Source organism: Amphiprion ocellaris, chromosome 3 (genome assembly GCF_022539595.1).
Source record: "Amphiprion ocellaris isolate individual 3 ecotype Okinawa chromosome 3, ASM2253959v1, whole genome shotgun sequence".
Classification (NCBI taxonomy): domain Eukaryota; kingdom Metazoa; phylum Chordata; class Actinopteri; family Pomacentridae; genus Amphiprion; species Amphiprion ocellaris.
Window position 1 is genome coordinate 21,031,569 of NC_072768.1, and position 12,187 is coordinate 21,043,755.

General features: G+C 40.0%; 1 protein-coding gene across 2 annotated transcripts; it reads left to right on the forward strand.

Moving 5' to 3' along the window:
• The first annotated feature begins 2,260 nt into the window (after positions 1–2,260).
• Positions 2,261–11,882, forward strand: LOC111588489 (rhombotin-1-like). 2 transcript variants are annotated; one of them, XM_035943186.2, is made up of 6 exons: positions 2,286–2,395; positions 2,623–2,698; positions 3,303–3,516; positions 7,189–7,314; positions 7,643–7,751; positions 11,218–11,882. In XM_035943186.2, exons 2-5 carry the CDS (start codon positions 2,677–2,679, stop codon positions 7,746–7,748), a joined length of 468 nt encoding a protein of 155 aa, XP_035799079.1. In that variant the 5' UTR covers positions 2,286–2,395; positions 2,623–2,676; the 3' UTR covers positions 7,749–7,751; positions 11,218–11,882. The 2 variants fall into 2 exon arrangements, with proteins under 2 accessions (XP_054862133.1, XP_035799079.1); XM_055006158.1 differs by having other exon boundaries at positions 2,261–2,698.
• Positions 11,883–12,187: the final 305 nt, after the last annotated feature.

The following is a 12,187-nucleotide window of genomic DNA, read 5'->3' on the forward strand; positions in this document are numbered from 1 at the left end:
CAGATGAGAGGGCGGATAATGAGGAATAGTCGGTCGATGGTGCTGGTTAATTAGTGTGACCTGATCCAGGGGCCATGTTAGAACAGTTGTTTATGCCACAGCGTCTAATGAGGAGGATTTAGGACCGGATGATCCATTTGGAAGCAGGCTGCAGTGTTGTTTATGGACTGGGATGAATACTGGCCCTGAAAATCACTATAATGCTCCAATAATCTATCTACAGGGACGAATAATGTGTCTGTGGTGTTCAATATTATCTTTAAGTAATGACCTTACCATACCCTGTGGTGTTTCTATTCTGAAACCCTTAATATGGTGACTTACTTTAGGTTTGGGACTCAACATTGAGTTCCAAGGCTGTTTAGGTTTCATCAATGGTACTGCTATAATATCTTTAGATTTTTCAAGGACATGAGTGACTGTGGTGGTTTTATTAGTAGCATGTAATACTTTAAAGCTGTTTTTTATTTAATTATCTAGTTTCATCTCCAGTAAACAGTACTCCTATGATGATTTGTTGTGTCTGTTGAGCAGTGAGGTCATAATGGTATTTAAGTCCTTTATAGTGTAATTAAAGTATTTTCTGTAATCTAATAGAATTACTATAACATTCAAGTTTTACACTAAGTTTAGATTTACAGTATGACATCTCTTGAAATCATATCATATAAATATAGAAGATTAAGGTTAAGTTCTGTTTGTCGTCACTTTACAGCTTTAAATTGTGGTCTTCTACTGTGTTCTTACAACATTTTTATAATATTCAATGACTTATGTCTCTATAGCTGAAGCCCTTCTTCGAAAGCTGTTTTGTTTTTCGGGCATTCATTCATTTCCTGATGTTAGCAGCACTGTCTTGATGGCATCAGAGTACTTAACATTGTTAATATCATCACATGAATCATATTAATGTATCTTTAAGTCCACTCACCAGTCCTCTCCTCAGCTATAATAGGTTCACTAATGAGCTCACGGTGACCTGTAGCTGCTGTACAGTATTTTACTGGTATCTCTCTAATATTTCTATAGGGAGCTGCAGTGTCCAGCTTATAGTGATTTTATAACTGCTTTATAGTTGCCATTTCCTGTTTATATAATCTTTAGCTTAGTAAAGCTATAGCAGACTTATCACCAGTTGTGGTGTTTTTATGTCATATTCCTGTATTTTTATATAGACTTATAGTATCAACTTAAACGTGAATCTATAATGCATTTTTTGTGGCATATAGTGTAGTATTCTAATAATTCTCCAGCAAAATCTTGCAGTGTGCGGTCGATCTATTATCAGGCTTATGGTTCCTTTATTTCAATTTTGTAAGTTTTCATCTCTTGTTATATTCATGGACATCATTTCTAGTGGAAGGTTTATAGCCTATGTCTAGTTTTTGGCAAGTGAATTTATAGTGATCTGTATTGTGGTATCTTCAACATTATATTCCTACAAATCTGCAGGAGAAGTAATACTGACTTTATAGTGTTTTCATCTGCTGTATTTCTCTAATGTTCAAGGCCATAATAATACAGCAGATTCACCAGAACCCATTCCTATTCCCATAAGTGTTATGAAGTATTCTTATCATTGTAAGATGCTGTAGCCGCAATAGATTGACCTGTAACTGCCTTTTTAATATCTCCTATCCTATGTCTACAATTCATTTCCCAGCAGTTATGGAATCTGAAGGTCTAATCACCCATATTGCTATAATACTTAAGGATTAGACATTTATAATTGCTTTTTTTGTGTGTGTGTGACCTTTATGGCATTCAGTAATATTGCAATTCTGTATTTTCTTACCCACAGCCAATCTATTATCACTTAAAAAAACACAAGTACATAAATAGGGGATTAACACACACACACACACACACACACACACACGCACGCTAGACTACGCGCGCGCGCACGTGCACGCGCGCGTAAAAGGCTCTGCATCTGTCGTGCTGAAAAGCCACAGCTTTGACTACAGGGCGCCCTGGAGATAATTGGTGTCCTTGGAGTTGAATAAGCTCATTCTAAAACACCTCAGGCCCGGGCGGTCCTGGTGTGTGACTGTGTATTGAATAATTGATTCAGAGAGGGAGGGGGCGGTTACTATCAGATCTGAGCATAATGACTTTATATAATTAGCACGCAGCATTGAAAAAACCATTTGACTGTGGGAGTTTTTTTGCAGAGAGAGAGAGAGAGAGAGAGAGAGAGAGAGAGAGAGAGAGAGAGAGAGAGAGAGAGAGAGAGAGGAGGGGGAGCTGTGTGGAGGCTCAGTCTGAGCAGAAGGGCTCATTTAAGGGGAGCAGCCGCAGCCCGAGCAGCAGATACAGAAATACTTGTGCACTGACATCAGCTGAGATAAGGCACAGCCACTGTTGATTTGAGGACATCTCTCCTGCCGGCAAGGTGATACTCGGAGACGCCGCTTTCATCCATCCGCGGGCTATTTTTACGCACAGAAAGCGGCTCTATGGTTGTTCCTCTCTCGGCTTTCTTTGGGGACTATGAGGACCGGAGCTGAAGTTTGAGCGGCTCCAGGTTGATAGAGAATTTGCATCGCGCCTCCAGGCTCTGTGCGTGTGTGTGTGCGCGTGTGTGTGTGTTTATTATCGCTGCTGTTATCTCGCACGCAGGAGAAGAAGGGAGGCTATTCTCCTGTTGTTGGATAGTTGGCGTTTTCCAGAAGGATGGTGCTGGACAAGGAGGAGAGTGAGTACACAGAGACGTTTCATTCTTATTTTTTTATTTTTTATTTTTTTACTGATGCTGCCACTTTACTGCAATCCAACAACGGTTTTGCTTCAAGGTTCTTTTTAACGATGCCTACAGTGTGGAGCACTTGAATGCATTGTCACGGAGGTGTTAATCCAATTGTATGTTTCAGCACTGATGTTTAGTTGGTGGTGTTGTACTGGACTGCATCATATTCACCAGCTTTTACTCAAATGTAAAAACTTTGTTGCATGAGGTGCACTGGGGCACCCAATAAAGTGGCCACACCTTCTACTTGTGGGTTTCCTTGCTCTACTTTATGTTAAATATGAAAGAAGGCAGCAGAAATTGCCTTAAGCCTACACATTGTATGCCCCTGTGCAGCAATAAAATGCTGCAATATCTGTCCCTGAAGAAAAGCAGATGTTCCTCCACTTTTCAGGTCAAACTTAAAGACTCAAATTAAGCTTATGGTGACGCTTATTCCTTGCAGCTCCTCCCTGAAAGAAGACTATAACTGAGCATTAAGCAATTAAGTTCTCAAATCCAACCCTGTCTGTCTCTGTCCCTCTGTCTGCCTGTTGTGGGTATGTCTTGCCAGGTGTGTCTCTCGTGTCCCTCCAGTCCAGAGAGAAGCCGAGAGGCTGCGCCGGCTGCAATGGAAAGATCCGGGACCGCTTCATGCTGCAGGCATTAGACAGGTACTGGCATGAGGACTGTCTGAAGTGCGCCTGCTGTGACTGCCGCCTGGGCCGGGTGGGTTCCACCCTCTACACCCGGGCCAACCTCATCCTCTGCCGCAGAGACTACCTGAGGTATGGCTTCCACAGGTGGAATAGCAGCTAAGGAGAATATAGAGAATGAATGGTGTATCATGCAGCTCCAGTAACAAACATTCTAGAAATCATTGCCATCATAGAAATCTAGTACAGAACTGCCAATAAATATTTGTTTATAAAGGCAAAGTAAAGATCTAACAGGAGCAGCCTGCTCAATAAATACTTCACTGTCCTCAGTTTTTGCTAAACTTGACAACACCTCAATGAGTCTGTGTTGCTATTTAAAACTATTTTGAGTCACCATATTAAGGCTCTGCATTAGAGTGTGTAGTTGACTTTTCTGCCATTCCTGTATCTGAAAGGGTTTGTCCTGCATAAGGTCACTTGTTGGCTTCTGGAGTTATATTTTAAACCGCAACACTATTACATTCTTCCAAATACCTAACTTGAAGGTTTAAGGGTTCAAGAGATAACAACAAATGCAGTGAGCTTATACAGTTTGGACCTAGATGTAACCATTCTGAGTGTACAGTAACAGAACAGGCAGGCTGCTGACATTTTAGTATGTTTTCAGTCTTTGTTAAAGAAATCCTGAGTGAAGCCAGAGCAGTACAGCTTGTGCTTTATGAAGGCCAGACTGTCTCTTGTCACTTTATAATTGAACTTTCATGTCAGTTTGACTTATTTTATAGATAATAAACAGTGGAAAGACAAGAAAATGGGAGGCGAAGTTGGCACAGAGTAACTACAGAAACAGACTGGAAGATATGATAATGGTTACAATGACGTGCTCTTGTGGATTTCAGCATGAAGTTCAAAAATATAGCTTTTGCTACATATCAATAGCTGAGTAGTTTGAGCTGAGTATGTCTCATTCTGTCAAACAGGGAGTCCACGGTTGGATTCCCGGCCTGCCCTGGCTGGACCTTTACTGCATGTCATACTCCTGCTCTCTAATCCCACATTTCCTGTCGCTGTCCGAATAAATAAAGGCAATGTACCCAAAAAAACAAGGTTTTGGAGAAGAGATTTGTAGCTGCAGGTTGCAACTTGTTAGCTTAGCTTAGCATAAAGACGGGGAACATGGGGAAATGCCTTGCTAGCTCTGTTTTTTAACAGAGCCATATGTGTGAATATATCTAGGCTGCGACCAGTCAGTTTGCAGGATCTGTTAGTCTGAAATAATCTGCTATATAACACAGATTGGATGGCAAATTTACACTTAGAAGTGTTGGTAGACAAATTTTATTAGCTTTAGACACCAACAGGCTTGCTCTTTCTCGCTGTTTCCAGCTGTTTATGTTAAGCTAAACCAGTTAATTCCCTGCACCTCCTAGATATATTTTGGTTTCTTTACTTATGGCAAGAAACCGAATGTTTAGATTTCGCAAAATGTCCAACTCTTGTTTTAAGTACATAACTTCCAGTCAAGGAAACACCAAGCTGAAGTGTCTGCTAAGCTCGTAGCTGTGTTCCATGCGGCACGGCAGGACATTCATAACACTTAGAATACTTCAAAGACTCTTTAAAACTCCTTTAAACTCCAGATAAATGTTTGTAGATAGTCTGAACAGCTCCTTTATAAAATCCCTAGTGTGAGGTTATTCATCACTTCCTGTGACTGTGATGCACTATAAGGTGATTATGAGTAAGCATGTTTTAAATATACTCAGTGCTTGAAGAGGTTTCCACCTTAACATTCTTTAGACCATGAATCTTGATGACACCACTTACACAAACGTAAGCCTGGCTCACACAGCTCCTCTCAGAGTTATACACCCCCGATGTTTCTTGTCTGAAATAACGACGTCTGGTGTCAGGTCAGCAGGAGAACTCCTGATATCGCAGCCACATTGCTGAACTCATGTGTTAGTCTCATGTACAATCCAGCTGGATTTGGTTGGAGCTAAGTCGCTCATTAGCTGCACTGCACTTAAGAGACCAAAACCCCTTTTGACAGTTAAATTGGCTAGATTGCCTCCTGTTTTCCTCATCATTGCAAGGGTGCAGACCAAAAGCCTTTGAAGAGCGGGATTAAAACCATGTGATTTCTTTTAATTGGACCATTAGTAGAGAATTAGCATTGAGTTTCGTAGCCTCGTTAAGGAGAAGGGAAAAACCCACCAGGTGCCTGTGAAGGACTCAGGCTCGTTAGATCAGAACATTCTGTTAATGAGGACTCGCTTTTGTTCCAGAGTTGGTCACTCGTTTGATGACGTTTTTCATTTGTTGTCCGAGGCTATGGGACACACATGCTCAGCTCTTTTCCTCCCTCCTTCCACGGATGTCGTTTTTCATAACGGTCCCTCCCAAACCTCCTTTTCTATCTGGCCTCTAATGGAATATGGAAATCAGTTGCAGCCACTTGTCTTCATGTGTGTCAGGCTCTTGGGAAGCTGTTCGTTCAGTTAGAGGTGAATGTGAGGTGAAGACATCCGCAGCTGGCCACCACAGAGTGTTTAAAACAACACAGTTTGTTCTCAGGTAGTTTGAGGACAGAACTGGTCAGATAAATTGCTGGTTTCAGAAAAGTCTAATAAGTTGACTCTCTACCACCTACTTCTCAAAGCAAGCGACATTTTCATATAAATTGTGACATTTCCATATCAGTTCATCTCCATTTCTCCGCGTCTGCGTCAGCAGTAGATGTAATACAGTATGATCTAAGTTATATCCAGCTCATGAAAACTTTTACATTTGATGTTCTGAACACTGTGAGGAAAGGAGCTTGTTGCAGATGTAATAGAAGTTTGATTAGAGCAGATAAAAAGCTGCAACCCTGCCTTCACACAGTGTTGGCAGAATAGGAGCAACTTTGTTAAATCACGGGAGAATTCTCACTTTATCCCAGCTGCATTGCTACACCTTAAAGCACACCATGTACCCCAGTGGAAACAGAGACACCATCACACACCTCTGTCCAGTTTGTAATGAGTTAAACCAGATAGGAATTAATTGTTAACACTACAATATAATAAAGAATATTCTGAGTACTCAAAGGGATGAAAAAGCAACACATCAGGAGCTAAGAGGTGATTAATGCATCACTAATAAGTAGTTCTATGAATAATGATGAGTTACTGGAGTAGAATATCTGATGCGTGGTGTTGCCAGTTAACTGTCGACAACAGCAGCTTTGTAGTCATTTTGGCAGCCGTGTATTGTTATGCTGAAACAATTAATCATTTCAAAACATGAAACATTTGCTGCCTCCAGCTTCAGAAATGTGAGCTTTTCTGCCTTTTCATTCTCAGCTATGACAGTAAAACTTTGGGTTTTGGACTGTCGAATCGGCAGATTGGTCGATAAAAAAATTAATGGGTAGTTGCAGCAGTAGTTTAATGACACGGCTGCAGTTCTGATTATGAGAAGCTCATCCTATCATCCACTCATAATTACAATTAGGGGGGCTGATTTGAATGGTTTTTCACACTTGGCTGCACTTATATATAATGTGATGTGAGCTCTGCATTAGTAGGAGCAGAGACAGCCATCAATAATGTGAAGGAAACGCAGCGCAGTTCACCACTATAAAGCAGTAATTGGAGTGATTATGAGCAACATCTGTGGCGCTCACTGAGAGGCTACTTTTTAGGCTTGTCCTCCCTTTATTTCAGCTTTTTTCCCCCCACTTTAGCTCTTGGCTGAAATCTAACTATGTGTGCGTCCAGATTACAGGCCTGCTTGTCGCCCTCTCTCCCTCTGCAGACTCTTTGGGGTGACAGGGAACTGTGCAGCCTGCAGTAAGCTGATCCCTGCCTTTGAGATGGTGATGAGAGCCAGAGACAACGTCTACCATTTAGACTGCTTCGCCTGTCAGCTCTGCCGCCAGAGGTAAGATTAGGGGAGCAATTAGCCAGGGAGATCAAATTCAGTTGACTTATCTGGGAGGTATACTAGTGAGCTCAATGGTCATTACCAATGCATTGTAATCAGAATGTGATGAGATCCACTCCTCAGTTTAAAAAGATGAGGGGTTAAAGACTTTGTGTATCACTTGGATGGTTAATCAGGCAGCAATCATGCAAGATTAGTTCTCTGATTTTCATAGCAGTGGATGTATGCTGAAAATATGCCTGAAATGCTCCTCTGGGACCTCATGATTCACTTCAGCTCCAGCAAGAACCAAGACCCAGTTCCATATTTTTATTTCTCTCTGCAGATTTTGCGTGGGAGACAAGTTTTTCCTCAAGAACAACATGATCCTGTGCCAGCTGGACTATGAAGGAGGCCATCTTAATGGCAGCACCGAGAGGCAGCCTCAGTAAGAGGTAATGTTCTGATGACGATGAATTACAGTCCGAGACAGCTGCTCTGGCAGTTTGAACTAAACCATGCGCTGAAATATCTGGAAGGTATACAAGTGAGCTCACGAGCTCATCCCAAATATGACCATATGTAGACAAGAGACTTCAAACCAGAGGCTGCGGACAGTAGAATTCCTGCCGAGATATGTTGTGGCATGTTATCCTAATGTCTGATAATTTAATCCGTTTGATATGTCAAACCTGTGAATTTCTCAAGCACATTTTAAGCAGACTAAGAGCCAGATGTGAAAGCCCCCCACAACCCTTTAGGTGAAATGAATAATCAATCACCTTATAAATCAGCAAAACAAAGTGGCTGTTGGTGTGGTCACTAAATCTTTTAACCAGGTGCTGAAAGTATGATCAGATAAAGGAGTCTTATATAAAACCTAGTTTAAAGCCTTACTAGATGCTAATATAATGTTCATGTTTACAGCGAAACAGTTTATTTAAAAATTTTGACACTTAATAAAATAACTATGTGAGAGGGATCTCTTAAAAGTGTCAAACCAATGGCCAATCCTCTTTTAGCTTGTTGTTTTGGTTTTATGGAGATTTTACTGTATGGATTAATATCAGCACTCATATCAACCCCATCTCCAGCACCAACTGTAGACAGTTTCACTTTCTACTGCCTGTACAGCACCAAAGTCAGTGAATATCTGGTGTCATAGAGCAGCATTCAGGAGTTGGTAGAGACCAAAACCTGAGCTAGAAGTGGGCAGACACAATAGATTTAACTCTAAGAATGAGGATGTTGTTCCTGTTATAGTGAATGTGCAAACTATAGTGTGCTGTAACAACTTTATACTGTGACAGTGGTAAAAAGTGAGAAATTAAGTAAATAACAATCAAAAAGAGATAAATGAAGCTTTTCTGTGATAACTGACATCTGTTGCACTTAAACACGCTGATCAGCCACAACGTTAAAGCCACCTGCCTAATATTCTGTAGGTCTCCCTCACGGATGAGCGATCGTATTGGGATCTGGGGAGTTTCGAGACAGGGTCAACTCCTTATGCCATTCCTTGAGCTGTTATTGCCATGGAAGGGTGTGCTTAGTCTGCAACACTGTTTAGGTGTCAAAGTAACAACCTCATGAATCCCAAGACCCAAAGATTCCCAGTTGAACATTGCATTGTAACAAGATGATCAGCATTATACACTTTACCTGATGTGTTTGCTGGCAGGTCACATTTTGAAGATCATATTGAACTGACAATTCAGTGTGTAGTGTGTTGTACACAGTGGAGTTTTCTCCTTCCTTAACTTGAGCTAAATGTTTAATTCTACCATCATCAACTCTCTAAAACACAGAGCTTTCAATATACCATAATCGTAAATCACAAAGTGTTCCTTCGTCTCTGTCTGAGACACTAGACATGTATCCTAAACAAGAGCCATAAGCTTTACTCCACAATGTTTCTAATAATTGTATGAAGGTATATGGAATATATATTGGGAAAGTTATTTTGGGGCAGTTTGGTGAAACATAAGAAACAGCACATTTACTGCAGCACATGAAAAATAGATTCCCCTCGATCCTTGCTGCTGTACTTGAGTATGTTGCCTGCAGGTTTAAACAAGTCTGAAGATCTTCTTTAGGTTTTAAACAGCAGACAAAATAAATCCTGTGGGTGCAGAGTACATCCACAGTACTTCCCTCACTGAGCCTTGTGAAGGTTGTGTGAGCAGCAGTCTGCTGAGGGCAGATGGTTGGAGGAGAGTTGAAAGCAAGTGCAACAAATCCCACAGAATCCACAATTATGAGGGCTTTAGGGTCTGTCCTGGTTCAGAAATATTCCCTAAAGCCACCAGCAGCTCAACATATCATTATGATGCTAACTGTACAACTACACTCCATAAAATACACACACTGGACAATTGATGGACTCTGGAAGTCGAGTTTTTACTTCCAGAGTTTGTGCTAAAATAACTTTAGATGTTTAGAGATCATTTGTCTTTTCTGAAAGAAGAATCTTGATACATTCAAGCAAGTAACCAACTCTTGAGGATTGAGTCAATTATATTGTTAAATGAGGTGAGAAATTAGATATCTTTAATAGAAGCACTGACAAATATGTCATATTTTGTATAAATTTGAGTACATCAGAATCGGACTTTACTGTCGAAAAATTGCTGCAACACCATGATTGTGATAAAATGGCTTTAACAAAGGCTTTTGGTCTTCCAAATGTTATAACTCTTTGCTACAATTCTGTCAAAACCAAATAGTTATGATGATGTTTGATATTTTGGGAGATTTATTTACTTATGTCAACAACTTTACATAAATGTGATCACCAGCACACTTGAGGTTTATGTGTGTTTTATTGGTTCTCACCCTCCTGAATTATGGCCTTCATATCACTGAATAAAAGTTACATAAAATGAACATAATAAAAGTCAATAAGGTGGAATATCCTTCCATTAAACACTTGTACATTGAGTGTTCAACCACTGTGAATTTTCTCACTCCCTACTTGTTTATCTCCTTTACATCTCTTGATTTAGACAACAGGTACATTTATTTAAAAGAGAAGGCACAGAATAGAATAGTGTTTATGTGCGCAATATTTTTATTTGTAGATATGGAAGTGAATTTATTCAGTCTGAAAAAGAAGTGGTGTCTTAGGGAGCAACTGTAACAATTAAATAATTCTAAAAATTCAGTAATCGATAAGTGTGTGAACAATCGTAAAATCAGTTACGTTTTTAAAAAAATGTTCATGTTTGATTTTTGTATTTATTGCTGCCAGTGATACAAACAATGTGAACACATAATGGGCAGAATATTATTTATGCTTTAAATAATGTACTTCAATGCAATTAGTCTCTTTTGAGCAAGCATTTCCTTCATGTAAGAGTGGATCACAAATTTGGTAAATGTCATTTGCTTCCACATAAAAGTCAGTCTTTATGTGGAAACAGCTGCGCATTAAAGGTGAAGTCAGCAATTCTAATCCAATACAGTTTTGGTCAAAATCAGTAAATATTTTCTCATTGTCTGTTAGCTGTTCGTTCTGTGTGTCCTTTGAATAAACCCTACTGTTTGCTCACAGGCCTGGCTCAGTTGGATGGAGAAATAAGACACGTCAGACTACAACAATAAACTCCTACAGACGTGACTCATTTACGATCTTCTTCACATAAAACAGACATACTTATTTTGGATATGAAATTCATGCATGAAATATATCAAGTACTTAGTGCACTCGTTCAAAAGAGAAAAATATTATTTTGTTTTTAAAGTAGTAGATCACATATCACAACCACTTATTCATAATGTGAGCCACAATTTATTGCAAGACACGCAGTCTTTTTGATATACCGCAATTACTGGATACATGAATTTGATATGTTTTTATTGAACCTCTCAAACCTCACAGAGCGAACTGGAGATGTTTTATATTTTCTTCTCTCTCTGCAGATCAGGAGGATGACTGTAAGCCAGTTGGACTATGAAACTCACAGCAGCTCACCCCTCATCAGGTTCTTGTTTCAGACTGAACTGTGTGGAAAAAAACACTGATTGGACACATTTCCAGCAGCCCATGCTTGAACTCTTTGTTACAGAGCTGCGCAGTAATTTCCCTTAAAACTGCCTCTTCTGATCAGATGGACTCGAGATCAACCAGGAAGTGAAAATGGAGAAATGAAACCATCAGGAAGATATTTTCCAGAGCACTTAATGTGGACTGAGAACAGAAATAGAGTGAACTAGTGTTTGCAAGTAATTTGTAGAGCCTGTTTCACCAAATGTGAAACACTAGATGGATTGGGGGACGCCAATCAGGCCACACATAACATCAACCAAGTCATCCATCAAAGAAAAATACAGTTCCCCGTGATTGTCAAATTGTTCTGGCAGTCACTGAAGTGTCTTTTGTGGTGAACCCCACCCAGCCGGCTTGAAGGAAAGCCACAAAACAAACTGAAACATATTTGCAAATGTTGTTTGGCTCTATTTAGCAAATGAGGAGGACAAACTGTTCCTCCTCCATCTTTCCGCCTCTCGAAGTGGAGCTTCAAGCACACCATAGTTTTGTTCTCATGCTAGTTCTTCTTGACTAATTAAACTGGATTTTAATTTCAGTTTGCGTGCTCATTATTTCTGTACTGAGACTGTCATAACCGGTGGGTGTCGGCATGACACCAGAGGAAGTAATTTAAACACGGCCTCCAGTGAAAATAAAGTTTTTTACCTCATTAACATTTCCATGAGTAAAATAAGCAGTTGCAGGGCTGAGCATTTTCACCTTGAAGTTGTAGCAACTCTCTCAAAAGCACAAATTTAGACGTTCACTTTTTCATATGTAAAATAACAAAAAAACCCAAAAACACAATCTTGTGAATTTGCAGCGGGAGGTTTTCTGTGTTATTATTCTTCAGAATCTGTT

Excerpts from the sequence above, each read along its gene's own strand:
- LOC111588489 (XM_055006158.1), top strand. The coding sequence starts at position 2,677 with ATGGTGCTGGACAAGGAGGAGA. Across the intron at positions 2,699-3,302 it reads GGTGCTGGACAAGGAGGAGA|GTGTGTCTCTCGTGTCCCTC; the intron begins GTGAGTACACAG and ends ATGTCTTGCCAG. Across the intron at positions 7,315-7,642 it reads TGTCAGCTCTGCCGCCAGAG|ATTTTGCGTGGGAGACAAGT; the intron begins GTAAGATTAGGG and ends TTCTCTCTGCAG.